At 36.0% G+C, this 13,410-nt stretch overlaps 2 protein-coding genes across 5 annotated transcripts; one reads left to right on the top strand and one right to left on the bottom strand.

Annotated features, from left to right (window-relative positions):
- Positions 1-107: 107 nt before the first annotated feature.
- On the top strand, positions 108-9,405 carry LOC149729475 (uncharacterized). 4 transcript variants are annotated; one of them, XM_089887084.1, is made up of 17 exons: positions 108-331; positions 716-920; positions 1,287-1,705; positions 1,881-2,030; positions 2,304-2,506; positions 2,986-3,163; positions 3,380-3,550; positions 3,779-4,062; positions 4,418-5,306; positions 5,613-5,750; positions 5,957-6,136; positions 6,400-6,562; positions 6,723-6,825; positions 7,218-7,432; positions 7,820-8,049; positions 8,391-8,450; positions 9,052-9,405. In XM_089887084.1, exons 2-17 carry the CDS (start codon positions 737-739, stop codon positions 9,124-9,126), a joined length of 3,642 nt encoding a protein of 1,213 aa, XP_089743210.1. In that variant the 5' UTR covers positions 108-331; positions 716-736; the 3' UTR covers positions 9,127-9,405. The 4 variants fall into 4 exon arrangements, with proteins under 4 accessions (XP_089743210.1, XP_089743211.1, XP_089743212.1 ...); XM_089887086.1 differs by lacking the exon at positions 108-331 and having other exon boundaries at positions 372-920; positions 1,287-1,313; positions 1,398-1,705; XM_089887085.1 differs by lacking the exon at positions 108-331 and having other exon boundaries at positions 371-920; positions 7,823-8,049.
- LOC149729474 (sphingosine-1-phosphate phosphatase 2-like) lies at positions 9,241-11,630 on the bottom strand. The gene is made up of 5 exons (XM_089887097.1): positions 11,325-11,630; positions 11,112-11,261; positions 10,801-10,890; positions 10,254-10,494; positions 9,241-10,060 (listed from the first exon to the last, which is right to left on the bottom strand). The coding sequence occupies exons 1-5, from the start codon at positions 11,628-11,630 to the stop codon at positions 9,729-9,731; spliced, it is 1,119 nt and encodes a 372-aa protein (XP_089743223.1). The 3' UTR covers positions 9,241-9,728.
- Positions 11,631-13,410: the final 1,780 nt, after the last annotated feature.

The raw sequence follows: 13,410 nt of genomic DNA, 5'->3' as shown, positions 1-13,410 counted from the left end.
GTCGGCACCCGTAGAATTGTGACGTCATTTCTTTGTTAATTCTTTATATGGTTTGAGTGTCCCGCGCTTACAGAGCAGTTATGCCCGACATGAAAGAAGTTCGCCTTTTTAGTAAAGTGTTTGCAGTTTTTTTTCCTATTTGCCTGGCGCTGTGGTATTCATGTTTATTTTAAAGCAGAAAAATGATCAAATGTATTAATTTCTGCCGAAGAGTCTAAGTTTAAACATAGAATTTTACGTAAATTTAGTAAAGAGTGCAAATGACAGTTTATGGCGATGCGCTGCTCGAACAGCTGTGAAAATAAAGAAAGAACAAAATAACAACACATGAGTAAGATTTATTTATAGTAAAATTAGAATGCTTGTTTTCGGTTATGCACAAATATGGCAAATAAATGTCAGTCACTTTTTTACGTTGTTTTTTGATACTGAAATTATGCGATGACGTAGCAATAGGAGTTGAACATTGTCGCCTCTTGTCGTATTTTGATATTGTATATGCGATTAGGAATTGTGCATAACGCCGCACAAATTAACGACATTTTAACATTAAAATTTACGTCTATTTTGATTTTGTATATAAATATGTACAAAAAAATTGCATGTGATATTGCACAGCAAATTAACAACATTTTAACATTGACATTTACCTCACATTTTGATTATAAATATTTTGTATTTTTCCGCACAAATAAGTGACATTTTAACAATACAGAAGCGTTTATATACATTAATTATGGAGCCTGCTGGCATGGAAACCGATGTATTGGATCTTCCTGCAACCACTGAGTCTGATGTTCCATTGTCTGTGGATGAGGGGGTTGATGCTAAGCCTGTAAAAAGTAGTGCACAAGAGGGAAGTGAAGGAGCTGAACAAAGTGGAGAAGTTAAGGAATCTGATTCCGCTGCTGCAGTCGAAGGTAATGTTAAATGTACTCTTAGAATGTATGTGTTTAATATGTAATGTATAAGTTACACATGAAACAGACGGTGGAACCAATCTTTAAATTAAACCTCTTTATAACAGACCGATGCTTCATTGTATGGGTTCTGTCTTTTTTTTAATTGCATAGTAATTGGTTAAATAAATTTTAAGTTAAATTTCAATGTTGGTTCAACATATGTTGGGTTTACCAGTCACAATTTTTAACTGACTTTTCAACAGTTTTCACCCAAAACATGTTTTAATGACTGGTTTTTGCTCTTGATTCTCCTCATTATTTCTATAACTTTATCTATAGTATCATTTAAATAAAAGTAAATAGAAAATTTATGTTTTGTTACAGATGAACCAATGGAGCAAGAGATAGAAGGTAACACAACTGCTGATGTAGCAGAAGATACAGAAGTTGAAAGTGGTTTGGGAGCATTGGTTAATAATGGTGGTGCAATTGTAGATGGTGAAGCAGAGGCAATACCTGCTGATCAAAGCACTGAAGCTGCTGTAGCTCCGATTGAAAGCACAGAAACACCTTCTGGGGAGCAATCTGAGACCACTGAAGCTGCCCAAACTGACACTGGCATTGCAGAAGCAAGCTTGGAATCTAGTACTCAAGTTGAAGGACAGGAGAACCTTCTTCAAGCTGCAATAAATGCAGCAGAGAACAGCACAGACTTGTTGGAACCAACAGCTACTGTTCTACCAACCACTGAATTTAATGAAGAATTTCATAAAACTGATAGTAGTGTAAAACCCAAACCACAAGTAAGTTAATAACATTCATTACTCACCTCCAAAGTTGGTTCCACAAACTTTTATCACTTATCTAATTCCTAATTGCTAAATTGCCATTGTAAAAGTTATGATTTGAAGCCGAACAATACATTTTATTATTAATAGACTAATGGATCTGTTGCTTTAACATTTTATTTTGTTCCAGCCTGGTTCATTCAGCCTTGGGGTTCCTGGTCTTACATTTTCTGCTCAAAACTTGAAAGTGGCAAGTGATGGAACTAAGATGGTTCAAATCCACCAATCACAAATCACTCCTTCCCAACTTAAAGCTCTACAAGCCAATCCGAATATAAAGGTAAGAAATAAATCTGTTAACTTTTAACTAACAGCAGACAATCAAAACTAAGGACAAAAAATGCTCTTCAAAGATAAATTATTACTAAACTGAAAAGTGAAAAGAAGGGGTAAAATTAATTTGGGGATTTTTTCTTTCCATAGAGACTTTTTTATCCCGATTGGATGCACACTTTGCAGTAATAAAGCCTTAATAGTTATTTTATTTTTTAAAAAACTGACTTAAAACACCCATGATATACATTATGCTTTTCTCACCCACCCATTACACCAGGTTGTCTTTCGTCATATACCATCTGGTAAGAGCTTTACCACTCCCCCTAAGAACTTGTTCCAATCCAAAGCCACCAAGAGGAAAGTAAGTGAAGATGGAACAATGGACGACTCAATTTATAACTTTGATGATGATTTTGAAGATGACATGATTGCTCCGCAACCACGGACCAAGTTTTCAAGGATGACAAACGGAAACGCAAAGTGAGTTTACAGAAATGTCTTTAATGAAATGCTCCCTCACATCAGGTCTTTGAAATGTCTGTCAATTAATTAAAACATAAATTTTATATGCTGGTAGTGGTACATATCACATTACATTAGAATACCAGATGATAATAGGTTAAGTCTAATCCAAATTCCATGGTTCTAAGGACCTCACCCACTTAGAATAGAATAATTATTGCATATAAATATGGCATTTAGGCATTTAACCTTTTAATAGTAGATCTCCCATTCATTATTCTTAAAACTTACAGCAAGCTTTGTCATCCTAGTGCATTGTGTAGACTATTGGTATTTGTACTAATGGGCAAAGTCCGATTAAAACTCTTGGTCCCATTGTGTCTCTCCTTAATTACCAAAGTATCTAACTTAAAGTGTTATTCACGTCCCATGTTTAAAGTATTCTATAGTTTTATTTCTATAACTTTATTTTATAATACCACACAACATCACCCTAGGTATGCAAGGTATAATCCTAATGTTGGGTTAAAGAAGCGAGGTCCAGGTCGGCCAAGGTCTATCCCTGAGGGTATGGGTATGATGGGACTTCATGGAGGGAAGAAACCTGCCTTACCTGCACAGATAATGCTTACAGATGCACTTGCAAAACTCAACAATCCAAACGCAACACAAACGGTTAGGTTATGTGGTTGTTATTTGCAGAATATTTTTTAGCATTCTTTTGCTAGGTATTTTTTAGAAATTTACTATTTAGTTCTTAAACTTAACATGTGATAAATACAGTTTGTAACGTTTTAAATGTGAATTGTTTTTCAAACATGGGAAAAACAAAGATTTTTATTAACAACTGCTAGTAATTTTATACATGCTGCCAAATGACTTTTTATACAGATTAAAGTCCACATGAGCCAAGTTACGCATGATATTCTAATCAACATGGAGCTTAACCCTGCGTATAACATCGTGCTCACTTCTAAACATGAGGCAACTGAAAGTGAAGACCCGTTACAAGATCTTGTTAAAGAGTGGGAAGAAAAAGAGCAAGAGGAAAAAGAGGAGGAGGTATAGTGAGAGCTATGGTATGAATGTAATGTTTAAAATTTTTATCTGGCTTTGTGGTTTAGGCTTGAATTGTAACCGAATGGTACCATGTTGGATGCAAATAAGGCATTCTGCACTTTCTATTTTTGCAAAGTTATTATATTTATATATTAATTCAACTAAAATGTAGTCTGTGAAGACAAAGGTGACAATCCCTCTGCTAACTCCCGCACAAATCTGATTTCTTAGACCCCAACAACTATCGACCCCAGCAGTGCTACCACAGGAATTGAAGAAGCATCTGAATCCATGGAAGTAAAAGAAGAAGCTCCTATTGAAGAAGAGCCTTTTGTTATGGATGAGGAAGAGATAGCCCGCATTCAGATGGAGGAAGAAAAGGAAGCAGATGAGAGGCTTGCTGCCGAGCAACAACGGCTTCGTGATATCAGGAAAGAGAAAGAGGAAGCCGATCTTCTTGCTGCTGCGCTTACAGAAAAACCTTCACGATCTGGGAGGATTAGGAAACCTTCAAGGTGGGTTTGGTTTCATGTTCATATATCTGGTTGTTTAGATTATATTATCTTGGTGGTGCACAGCATAGATGCCAAACCTTTAAATTTTTTGATTAATTTAATGTTGTAAATATATTACAGTTTAGCTATGCTTGTTTGTATAAGCATCCAACAGCAAGGTAGAGGTTGTTTTAGGCTAAAAATCTAGGGTGCTTAAACATGATGTCACTTCTGAAACTGTAGGCTGTAAGATTATGTAAAGATTACCAGTTGAATAGTTAAATTTCTAAAATATCTTATACTTCCGGCAAATTTATTAGAAGTTTAGTGTATAGAAAAAATACTTTGGATTTCTTTAATCTGTTGTTTGTTTCAGGTTTTCCTTGGATATTGCGAGGTTAACCAAGCGCACCAAGAGTGGGTACACCTCTGGTGATGATGACCCCCCAATAACTCCACCTCCTGCCTCAAAGATGTCACCCCCTCAAGTTAAATCACCCACACAAACCCCACAACCCATACAAGACCCGGGGAAATCTGTGAAAAGAAGTAGGGGCCGGCCAAAGAAAGAAAAACCCTTGGAGATTGTTAATTTGGAGGAAAATAAGGAAGAGACAAAGAATGAAGTGGAGGCGGCCATTTCTACCCCGGAGAAATCTGCGTCCTCTCCTCAAAGGATGGATGGGGTTCCTCGTGTGATGATGTCTCCCGCTGATAAGAGGATGGCAGATAGTGTCCTGGAGGACAAGGAGGAAGATCAGGCTAAGAGTGATGCACAGGATCTGGTGGAGGGTGCTAAAGATAAACTGGAAGAAAAAGGAGAGAAAACTGAAAAAGGGGAAGAACAGAGCAAGATAGATGAAGTGAAGAAAACTGAAGAAGTGGAAAAAGAGTGTACCAAAGATGAAGAAAGCAAACCTGAAGGTGAAGCTATGGAAGTAGGAGAGCAAAGCAAAGATCAGGTTAAAGTTTTGGATGATGATAAAAAAGAAGAAGAAGGGAGTTCAGAAAAAACAGATTCCAGGGATGAAACAGGAGATGCAGAGGTCAAAACTGATGAAGCTAGTGAAGTTTTGGATAAAGATGCAAACATTGAAACTACATCCGTTGAAACTGAAAACAAAGAAGGGGAAAAACCAGAGCAAAAAGAAGGGGAAAACCCATCAGATATTCTCGCTCGTAAGTTGGATATAATGTCTCCAGATGGTGAAGCAAAAGATGAGAAGAATGAAGAAACCAAGCCTGAAGATGAATTGAAAGACTTTGTAAGTTGGATGTTATATTATGACAAAAAGGTGTAATAATCTTCAAATCTTGTGTTAGTTTCTTATTCTCCTTTACAGAAAGACTATGTATATAATATATTAACCACTGGTTTTAACTTTTAAATCAGCAAACTCATATTGGAACGTAAATCATTTATAAGATAATAAGTTCATTTATCCTATATCTAAATTTCCTCCCAGACTTTGTATATGTAAACGCTTATTTATCCATCTTCTTATATTGTTACATAACTCGAATATGTGTTCTCATTAAATATATACCAGTTCAAATATTTAAACTCCCAGATTGAGGAAGAAGGTGATGTAGACAACAAATATCGACTTCGTAAGTTGTTACAACAATGTTCCATTGATGAAATACGAACAGTAGCTATACCTTGTGCCATGCAAAGTTTCAGCTTTGGTGATTTCTTCCTTTACAAGGTAAGTTATGTGTAAAATGTTAGTTGTCAAGACATTGTTTGCTTTTAGTATGGTAGTTAATGCCTGCAATTGAGTTAATGCCTGCAATTGACTCTGATTTAAATAACAGGTCTGCTGGTGTGCCTCTATGTAGGACCGTACTAATATAGAATGAACAACTATACATAACATTACATAACTACCATTCATTGATATTGTTCATACAGTCTGGACAAATGTCAAAGCAGCAATGTAACTACTCAGCATTATACCAACAACTTGAACAACTACATAGTGCAGTAGAGAAGGAATCAATCAGATACAGCACCTTGTTAAGGAGAGCTAATAAAGTGGGTGGGGATAGAAGAATGGACAAAGTTATACTAATGCCAGTTTATAACAAACAGGTATGTACTAAATATTTTTTGTTGAATGTGATCTTTGGTCCTAGAAAAATGGGGAAACTATGGCCCAAAACTGTAAACCATAATGTACCGTGGCATGCCATGCACACATGCCATAGGTTTTTACTCATATAAAACAATCTTCATTGTTTTAATTCAAGAATGCGCAAACCAGTTTCATTATGCACCTCCACCTGTACGATGTGGACAATATCTATTTTAATATAAGTTTAAGTGGTTTAACAACAAGCTATCAATCACTGCAGGCAGCAGAGTCACTTAACATCAACAGTTCAAGCATCGATGCTCATATATGCGGCATCCACCAACGTACAACCTCACAGATGATCGCTGCTAATTCATTCAGGATGGCGTGTAAGATGGAACCACCATTACACAGACTCACACTGCCTGATCTCACAGATAAAGGTAATGTCTATGATATTTACTCCTTTCTCCTTGACTAAGCAGAGGTGGTAAAATCTTGCCAATCAAACATTTGAAAAACATTCAAGCAAAATAACGACAATAAAATAAAATACCACGGTTAATCATATGTTAAGGTATTAATATTTTATTTTTGGCCCAGCGTTTCAGGCTCGTAAAAAGAATCGTTTGAACCCACCCAAAGTTCCATACCAGAAGGCTACTTATCATGAATCTAGTGCTAATTATGTGAGGAAAGACTCAAGGTGTGTAGTATATGTCAATGCCACATATGTGGATTATTGTATTAATATAACTATTAACTGTACATATGACCATGACGTAATGGCTACTGGAGGTTTTATAATAGGAACTTAAAACTTTGTTACAATGTGCATGATATATTATTATATGAACATTGAATCAATCATGCACTGTGGCCACTGGACAGTTATACTTTGTTGCTCTGGTTAAATATGCATTATATTGTTTTAAATGTTTTGTCTTATGCCACCAAGTTGTGGCACTAGTACCTTCATTACAACAACAAATATGTAGTGTCTGTTACAGTTATATACAAACAACAAGCCAAAAGTCCTACAGTCTTGCCTAACCAGACATACATATTCAACACATTAACAACAACTTTTATCTCAAGGTATACTCCAGGTTGGAAGAGGGGAAGTAGTGGTTATCAAGTAAGGAAACCAAATTATCTCCAACCTGGATCACAAACTACATTACAAGAGCAAGCTAGGTTACAATTAGCAAGTCGCCATCAATCACAACTCAATGCAACTCAATCAACAACAGAAGGAACTGAAAACAACACCAGTGTTACAATGGCACAAAGTAATGAGGCTGGTAGTGCAGGTATGTGCTTTTTAATAATGTCCTATATAAAGTGTGGGGGTTTTGAATTGTAAAAAAGCACTGTCATGCCACATAAAACTTGAAACATCTAATGTTTGGTAATAGGTTCACTATGCCATTTTGAAGAACTTATTAAGACAGATGTAGTATCGAAGAATTCCTAAATTATTGACTTTTTGTGATGCAGTGTGCTCACAACACAGACCTCTTAGTTTGGGAAGTCTGAAAAATGAAACAGCAAATTTCTATCGAATTTCATGGACTTTAAAAAAATCTCTAAAACAACTATTTAACTAGTTTATACTGTCCAAATGCTGCCAGTGAGCTTGAGTTTTTAAATAATTTAATAAAATATTTGTTTATAATACAACAACCAACTCCTTGCAGCAGCAACCAGTGAACTTCCGACAGCCATGGATGCAAACACCACTACCACTGACCAGGAAGGCACCACTATGGTGATGGATGATGGGTCAGGGGGGTTGGTGTCCGCAGAGGAGGGTAAACAATTAGTGTCAATCGGTGACGGTCAATACGTGGAACTACCTGAAGGCTACACCCTCATACAGACAGACGATGGTTATATAATAGGACAACCAGGAGCAACTTTTGTGCAGGTATATACGTGTTACTATTGGGTGTTTTAATAGAGTATATAAAAAGGCACCAAAATTATAAAACGTAAAATTTCAAGCAAAATAACAAAATAAGAGGTGGCATTGTAAAAATACAGTTATCCTCATGTGTGCAAAACCTTGATTGGTGAAGTGGGCATGCCTAACCTTAAACTTAGCGATAAACATAACAACCAATAAGTTATATTTGTTTCATAGAAGTAGGCATTTAACTATTCCTGCATCCCCTGTATTTAAAAAAGTTTTGCTGCTTTTATGTTTACACTACAGCCAATCAGCATTTGTTTTATAAAAGTTTGTTTTCCTTCATTCCAACTACCCAGGGTGAAGATGGCAATGTTTACATGACAAGCACAGAGGAAAACACTGAAGCAACAGACCAGGTCTGCCTTTTACAAAACCCTGCAGTGTAATTTTGTTTCAAGCTTAATAATTCATTTCATTGTGATGAAAACTTTAGTTCTAATATGTTTTTGATTCAGTAGATCGCAATAAATTCCATTACGTTATAGCTCTATGAAATGTCCATAGTGATATAGGATTGGTGAAAATCATTATTTTACATTTTACAATTCAAAACACAGTTTTTCAACCACTGGTGTTTACAGTGTGGTGCAACGCTTAAGTAAACTGATTTTTCTAGCTTTGTATTAATAAAACTGATTGATGCAAATTATGTTACAAGGAATAGGTAATAATTGAGTAGGGGAACTGGTATTAAGAAATGCTATATAAGACCTGAAAGATTGGAAAATCTTGGATATATTGCAAGTTTGTAATGAAGCAGTTTTTACTGTAGATAAGCAGAATAAATTAACATCGGTATATCGACCACGCTTTGTTTCTAACTAAAAGTGAGATTTAATGACTGTTGCTTTGTAACTATATCATATCTTTTCATTTTAATTTAATTATTCTTCAATCATTGCCACTGAAATCGAGCCAAACAAAAGTAAATATTATTAATCCAACTTTACCATGTAGGTGCTGACCACTACTGCTCAGATGAGCGACCAACCTGCTGAGGCTTCTGTGGTCCCAGCTCTATCAGAGACTTGAGCATTTGGGAGCAAACATGGATGCTACGACTCTATTGTTCTAGTTCCAGATGTCTATGATGTTTTATGCATGTTCGAATATCTCTGTACAGCATATCATGGACCGTGGGCTTGATAGTGTATATAATACTCTGTATTACCATTCCAACAAATCATAGCACAACTACAACAAGTTTCTACAGAGAGACAAAAAAGTGCTGTTGAAAAATTGATTTCACTTTGGGTTTGTTTTCAGAGATGGTTTTTTTAACTTTACATGGATATAAAGATTTTTACAAAACCTGTTTCACTTTTAAAACAAGTAGGATGATAACTTAAAGATGAAGTCGTGGCTATTTAGAGGTAATTGTGCCAACTGTGGCCAAAATTTTGGGTTAGGGCCTATGCATAGATGAGCTAGCAATAATATTTCTATTTTGAAGTGCTTCGGAGCTTTAAAATGACAGCTACAATATTAGATACAAATGATTACAGTGGACAAAATCTACAGAATTACAAAAATAATGAATAAAAAAGCAATTAGGACAACTTTGGTATACATCCTAAGTCCCATAGTGTGTCTTGCTATAATACCTCACTCTTATAGCATAAAAAAAATTGTTGCTACCAAAGATTAAAAGACTGCAATACATGAGGTACTACAGTAGTGCCAAGAAGACCTGAAAACAAAGTGGTTAGAAACTTATACGGAAACTCAACCCAAAGTTTCTTTTTTGCTTCTGCTTTATTCAACTTATGATAACCATTGAGGTAGGAGAAAGTATGGAATAAAAACTTTCTGCATAGTAATGTAGAAGTGCCTAACAAAGTCCCGCCCACCAGAAATCGCACGAACATATTGTAACTTGGTAATTTGAAGCTTTGTGTTAAAGTGGAGATTGACGGTTTGGGCAAGATTCCGTTCAGAATGCTGTATCTAGAACCTACCATGAAACCTGTATAACAAATCAAATATTTCAAGGTTAAATGAAAAGAAAAGGTAAAAAAACTTTGTTTGTGCTAGAAGAATAGTAAAGAACAATTGTAAACTGTAAATTAGAATAATGGGACCATGTTTATGAATTTTAGTCAAAAGCAACACTAATACTATAATCCTTAATGAACATTTACAGTAAAACCCAACCATACCCAAACACCATCCTAATATCTCAGCCGTATCGCCCCGTGCCGTGTTCCATCTTGCCTCTCCTGTTTTCTCATCAACCTTGCTATCAAGTTGAAACACCAGCCATGACACGAATATTGTACAAGCACCAAACACACAAGTTGGTAAATGGGATGATGCCAACTGTGTCGAATCAAACCAGTAAATAGCTCGTGGTAGAACTGATAATAAGAAGCCAACAAAAGAAGCACCAGCTGCAATATCCTGTGTGATTATGGAATGAGGTATTTTCTGTTACTCCCACTAAAAAGTTGTTAGTTTAGGTAAATGTACTTGTCCAGAAGGTAAAATTGTTCAGTAGCTTAAGTCCAAAACTGACCAATGTCTGAAAACTGATATCGTTATTGGATCATTAAAGAGTTGGGATTCAACAGCAAACCATGTTATGGATAAAAAGTTTGGGAAGACTGAAAGAGCACCAGTTAAAAATGTGGCTGGTGAACCCTGACATACACTGAACTCACATTAAGCTGTTACTATTTAAATTCTTGCGTTCCATAAGACACTTACCAGTAGTGAATGCATACCCAGATATATTCTGCTCAACATTACAATAAGAGACCACATGGTAGCAGCAGTCATTCCACTTGCATAGTTTATCTGTTTATGAAAACAACATACCATAACAACTAGTTTCCCTTTAGCAGAATAGTTACATTATAACTAAAGGAGAACATGTTTTTGTAATAGATTGTGAAGTGTATGAAGCCAAAGCTACTCATATATTGGTACAGCTGGCGAAACATTAGTCCTTTGAAGTTCACAAAACAAAACATTGCCAGAAGTTATTTTTCACCGTTGCCAACAACATATATACATACCTTATATATATCAGATGTAAATAACAACAGTGAAAATGAGACAGCTATTGCAGCTATTGTGTGTGTTGAAGGCATTCCATACTCAGTCTCATAAGTTGCTTCAAGCCTGATAACGGGTGGTGAAGAAGGCCGTGGTAACTTGAGTACATCCTGTGTAGGAAAGATATTAAGTCAACTTACCAGCAAACAATGAGTTGATTTAAAAACAAATACCTTCAAGCTTTGTCCGAGCAGCATAGAAGTTGATAAGAACAATAAAGACCTTCTTGCAACACCAAGATTGAACACCCATGCACATGAAGGGAAGAAGATGTAATAAAAACATTCCCCTGCTAATTCAGAACCAGCAGTGGCAAGCCAGTAAAAAGATTTTCTCATCACAATATATCCTTTTTCTTTTCCCAGATCTCCATTCGGATAAATCACATTTTTGGGGTCGGGGTTGGTCCATCTTACCCCACATATGTATTGAAACTTAGCTATAGGTACTGGACTGTTTAAAGTACTCACAATATTCATCAGTGAATATAACAATTGAGCTGGATGAAAAATTGCATCTTTTAGTACGATTACAGATTAATAATAAATAAAAAATTGGTATGATATAATTGAATAAATCACAACTTAGATTAGATATTACAACATGGGTTTCCTATTTCATAGCATACCCTGGCCCTGCCACAAGGTTGTATTTTATAACTTTCAAAATTATCATTTAATGCATAGTAATAATAACAAACAAGAAATCATTAATATTAAGAAGTTAATCTTTGTATCTTCCATTCATGATTTCCAACTTCTTTTGTAAAAAGGATTCTATCTGCAATCCAATCCCTTTGTCCTTTCCAAAATTCAATACTTTTCGGTTTTACAACATACCCACCCCAGAAGTCTGGCCGCGATATTTTTTTCCCAGATAATTCTTTGGTCAACTTATCTATCTTGTCTTCCATTACTTTACGATTGGCGATAACTGAGCTCTGGTGCTCACCCACGTGGAGACCAATTTGAAACGACTCTGGCAAGTTGTTGAAGCATTTGTCGGAATCCTCACTTGAAAGTTTTTCTGCTGTTCCTTCAATCCGGACCGAATGCCGTATTAGGTTCCAGTAAAAAGCCAGAGAAACATTCGGATTTTTTTCAATAGCACTTGCTTTGTCACTGTTGTAATTGGTGCAGAAACGAAATCCTTTTTCATCAAAGCCTGAAAGTAACACAAAGCGTGATGAAGGAGTATGGTCACTTTTCACTGTTGAAAGAACCATAGCATCAGGTTGTACAACACCACCATCTTTCGCAGCATCAAACCATTCCTTGAACAAATCAAAAGGATTGGTATCTTTATCTTTCACATCAAATACGGAAACTTTGTTTTGATTCATTTCTTTGCAATTATTCAAACTAGCAATGAAGTTTATTGGATAACTTGTATAAAAATATTGTTGATTAAATTTCCTACTGAACTTAAAACATGACCTGAACATTTATCTAGGTGTACCTGCATAGAAAGCAACCATAAACAGCTTAGAATGCAAATATTAACACCAGGAAGCTCGATGTTGTTACTGATGAACAATATTTGCTCCAACCAAGTGGTCACATCTGAATTGCAGAATTTGCCACTAGAGCAAGAGCCTACAACATATACGAAAACTAATCAACTACACAGTATCGGCATTGCATTTGTAACTTTGTAACCAAGAAGATGCAAAGTATATGATATTACTGCGTAAGCCAACATGAAAATGAAAAGGCAGTATCAGCAAACAATAAAAGTAAAATGTTGTTGTACAATCATTGCCTTGGCTACTTTTGATTGCAGTCAATGGAAATAGGAAACCTGCAAGCACTTAAGCATAATTAAGTGAAATGGAACTATCTAGCAAATCAGCATTTATTATGTACATTAAAAAAGAATATGCACAATGGCGTTATGTAAGGGTAAGGTCTTATACCGAGGCACGTTATGGGACATGGGATTAAGGCCTGAGTTGAAACATTATCTGTAAAATAGTACACAGATAAAGATTTGTATTAAGGTTCCAAGCGTTGAATGGTCCAGCCTGGCAATCCACTCTTTTTTATGAATAGAATCCTGTCTGTCATCCAATCTTTCTGACCTTTCCAGAACTCAAATCGATGCGGCTTCACTGTGTAACCTCCTAGGAACGACGGGCGAGTTATTTCTTTTCCAGCGAGTTCCTGGGTCAATGTAGCAACTCTTTTAACCAAACACTTCCCTACTGGCTATGACAGAGCTCTGATTCTCACCCACGTGCACACCAAACTTTAAAGACGG

The sequence above is a fragment of the Ciona robusta genome, chromosome 10 (genome assembly GCF_009617815.1).
Source record: "Ciona robusta chromosome 10, ASM961781v2".
NCBI classification, from domain to species: Eukaryota; Metazoa; Chordata; class Ascidiacea; order Phlebobranchia; family Cionidae; genus Ciona; species Ciona robusta.
This window is presented reverse-complemented; position numbering and strand designations above follow the sequence as displayed.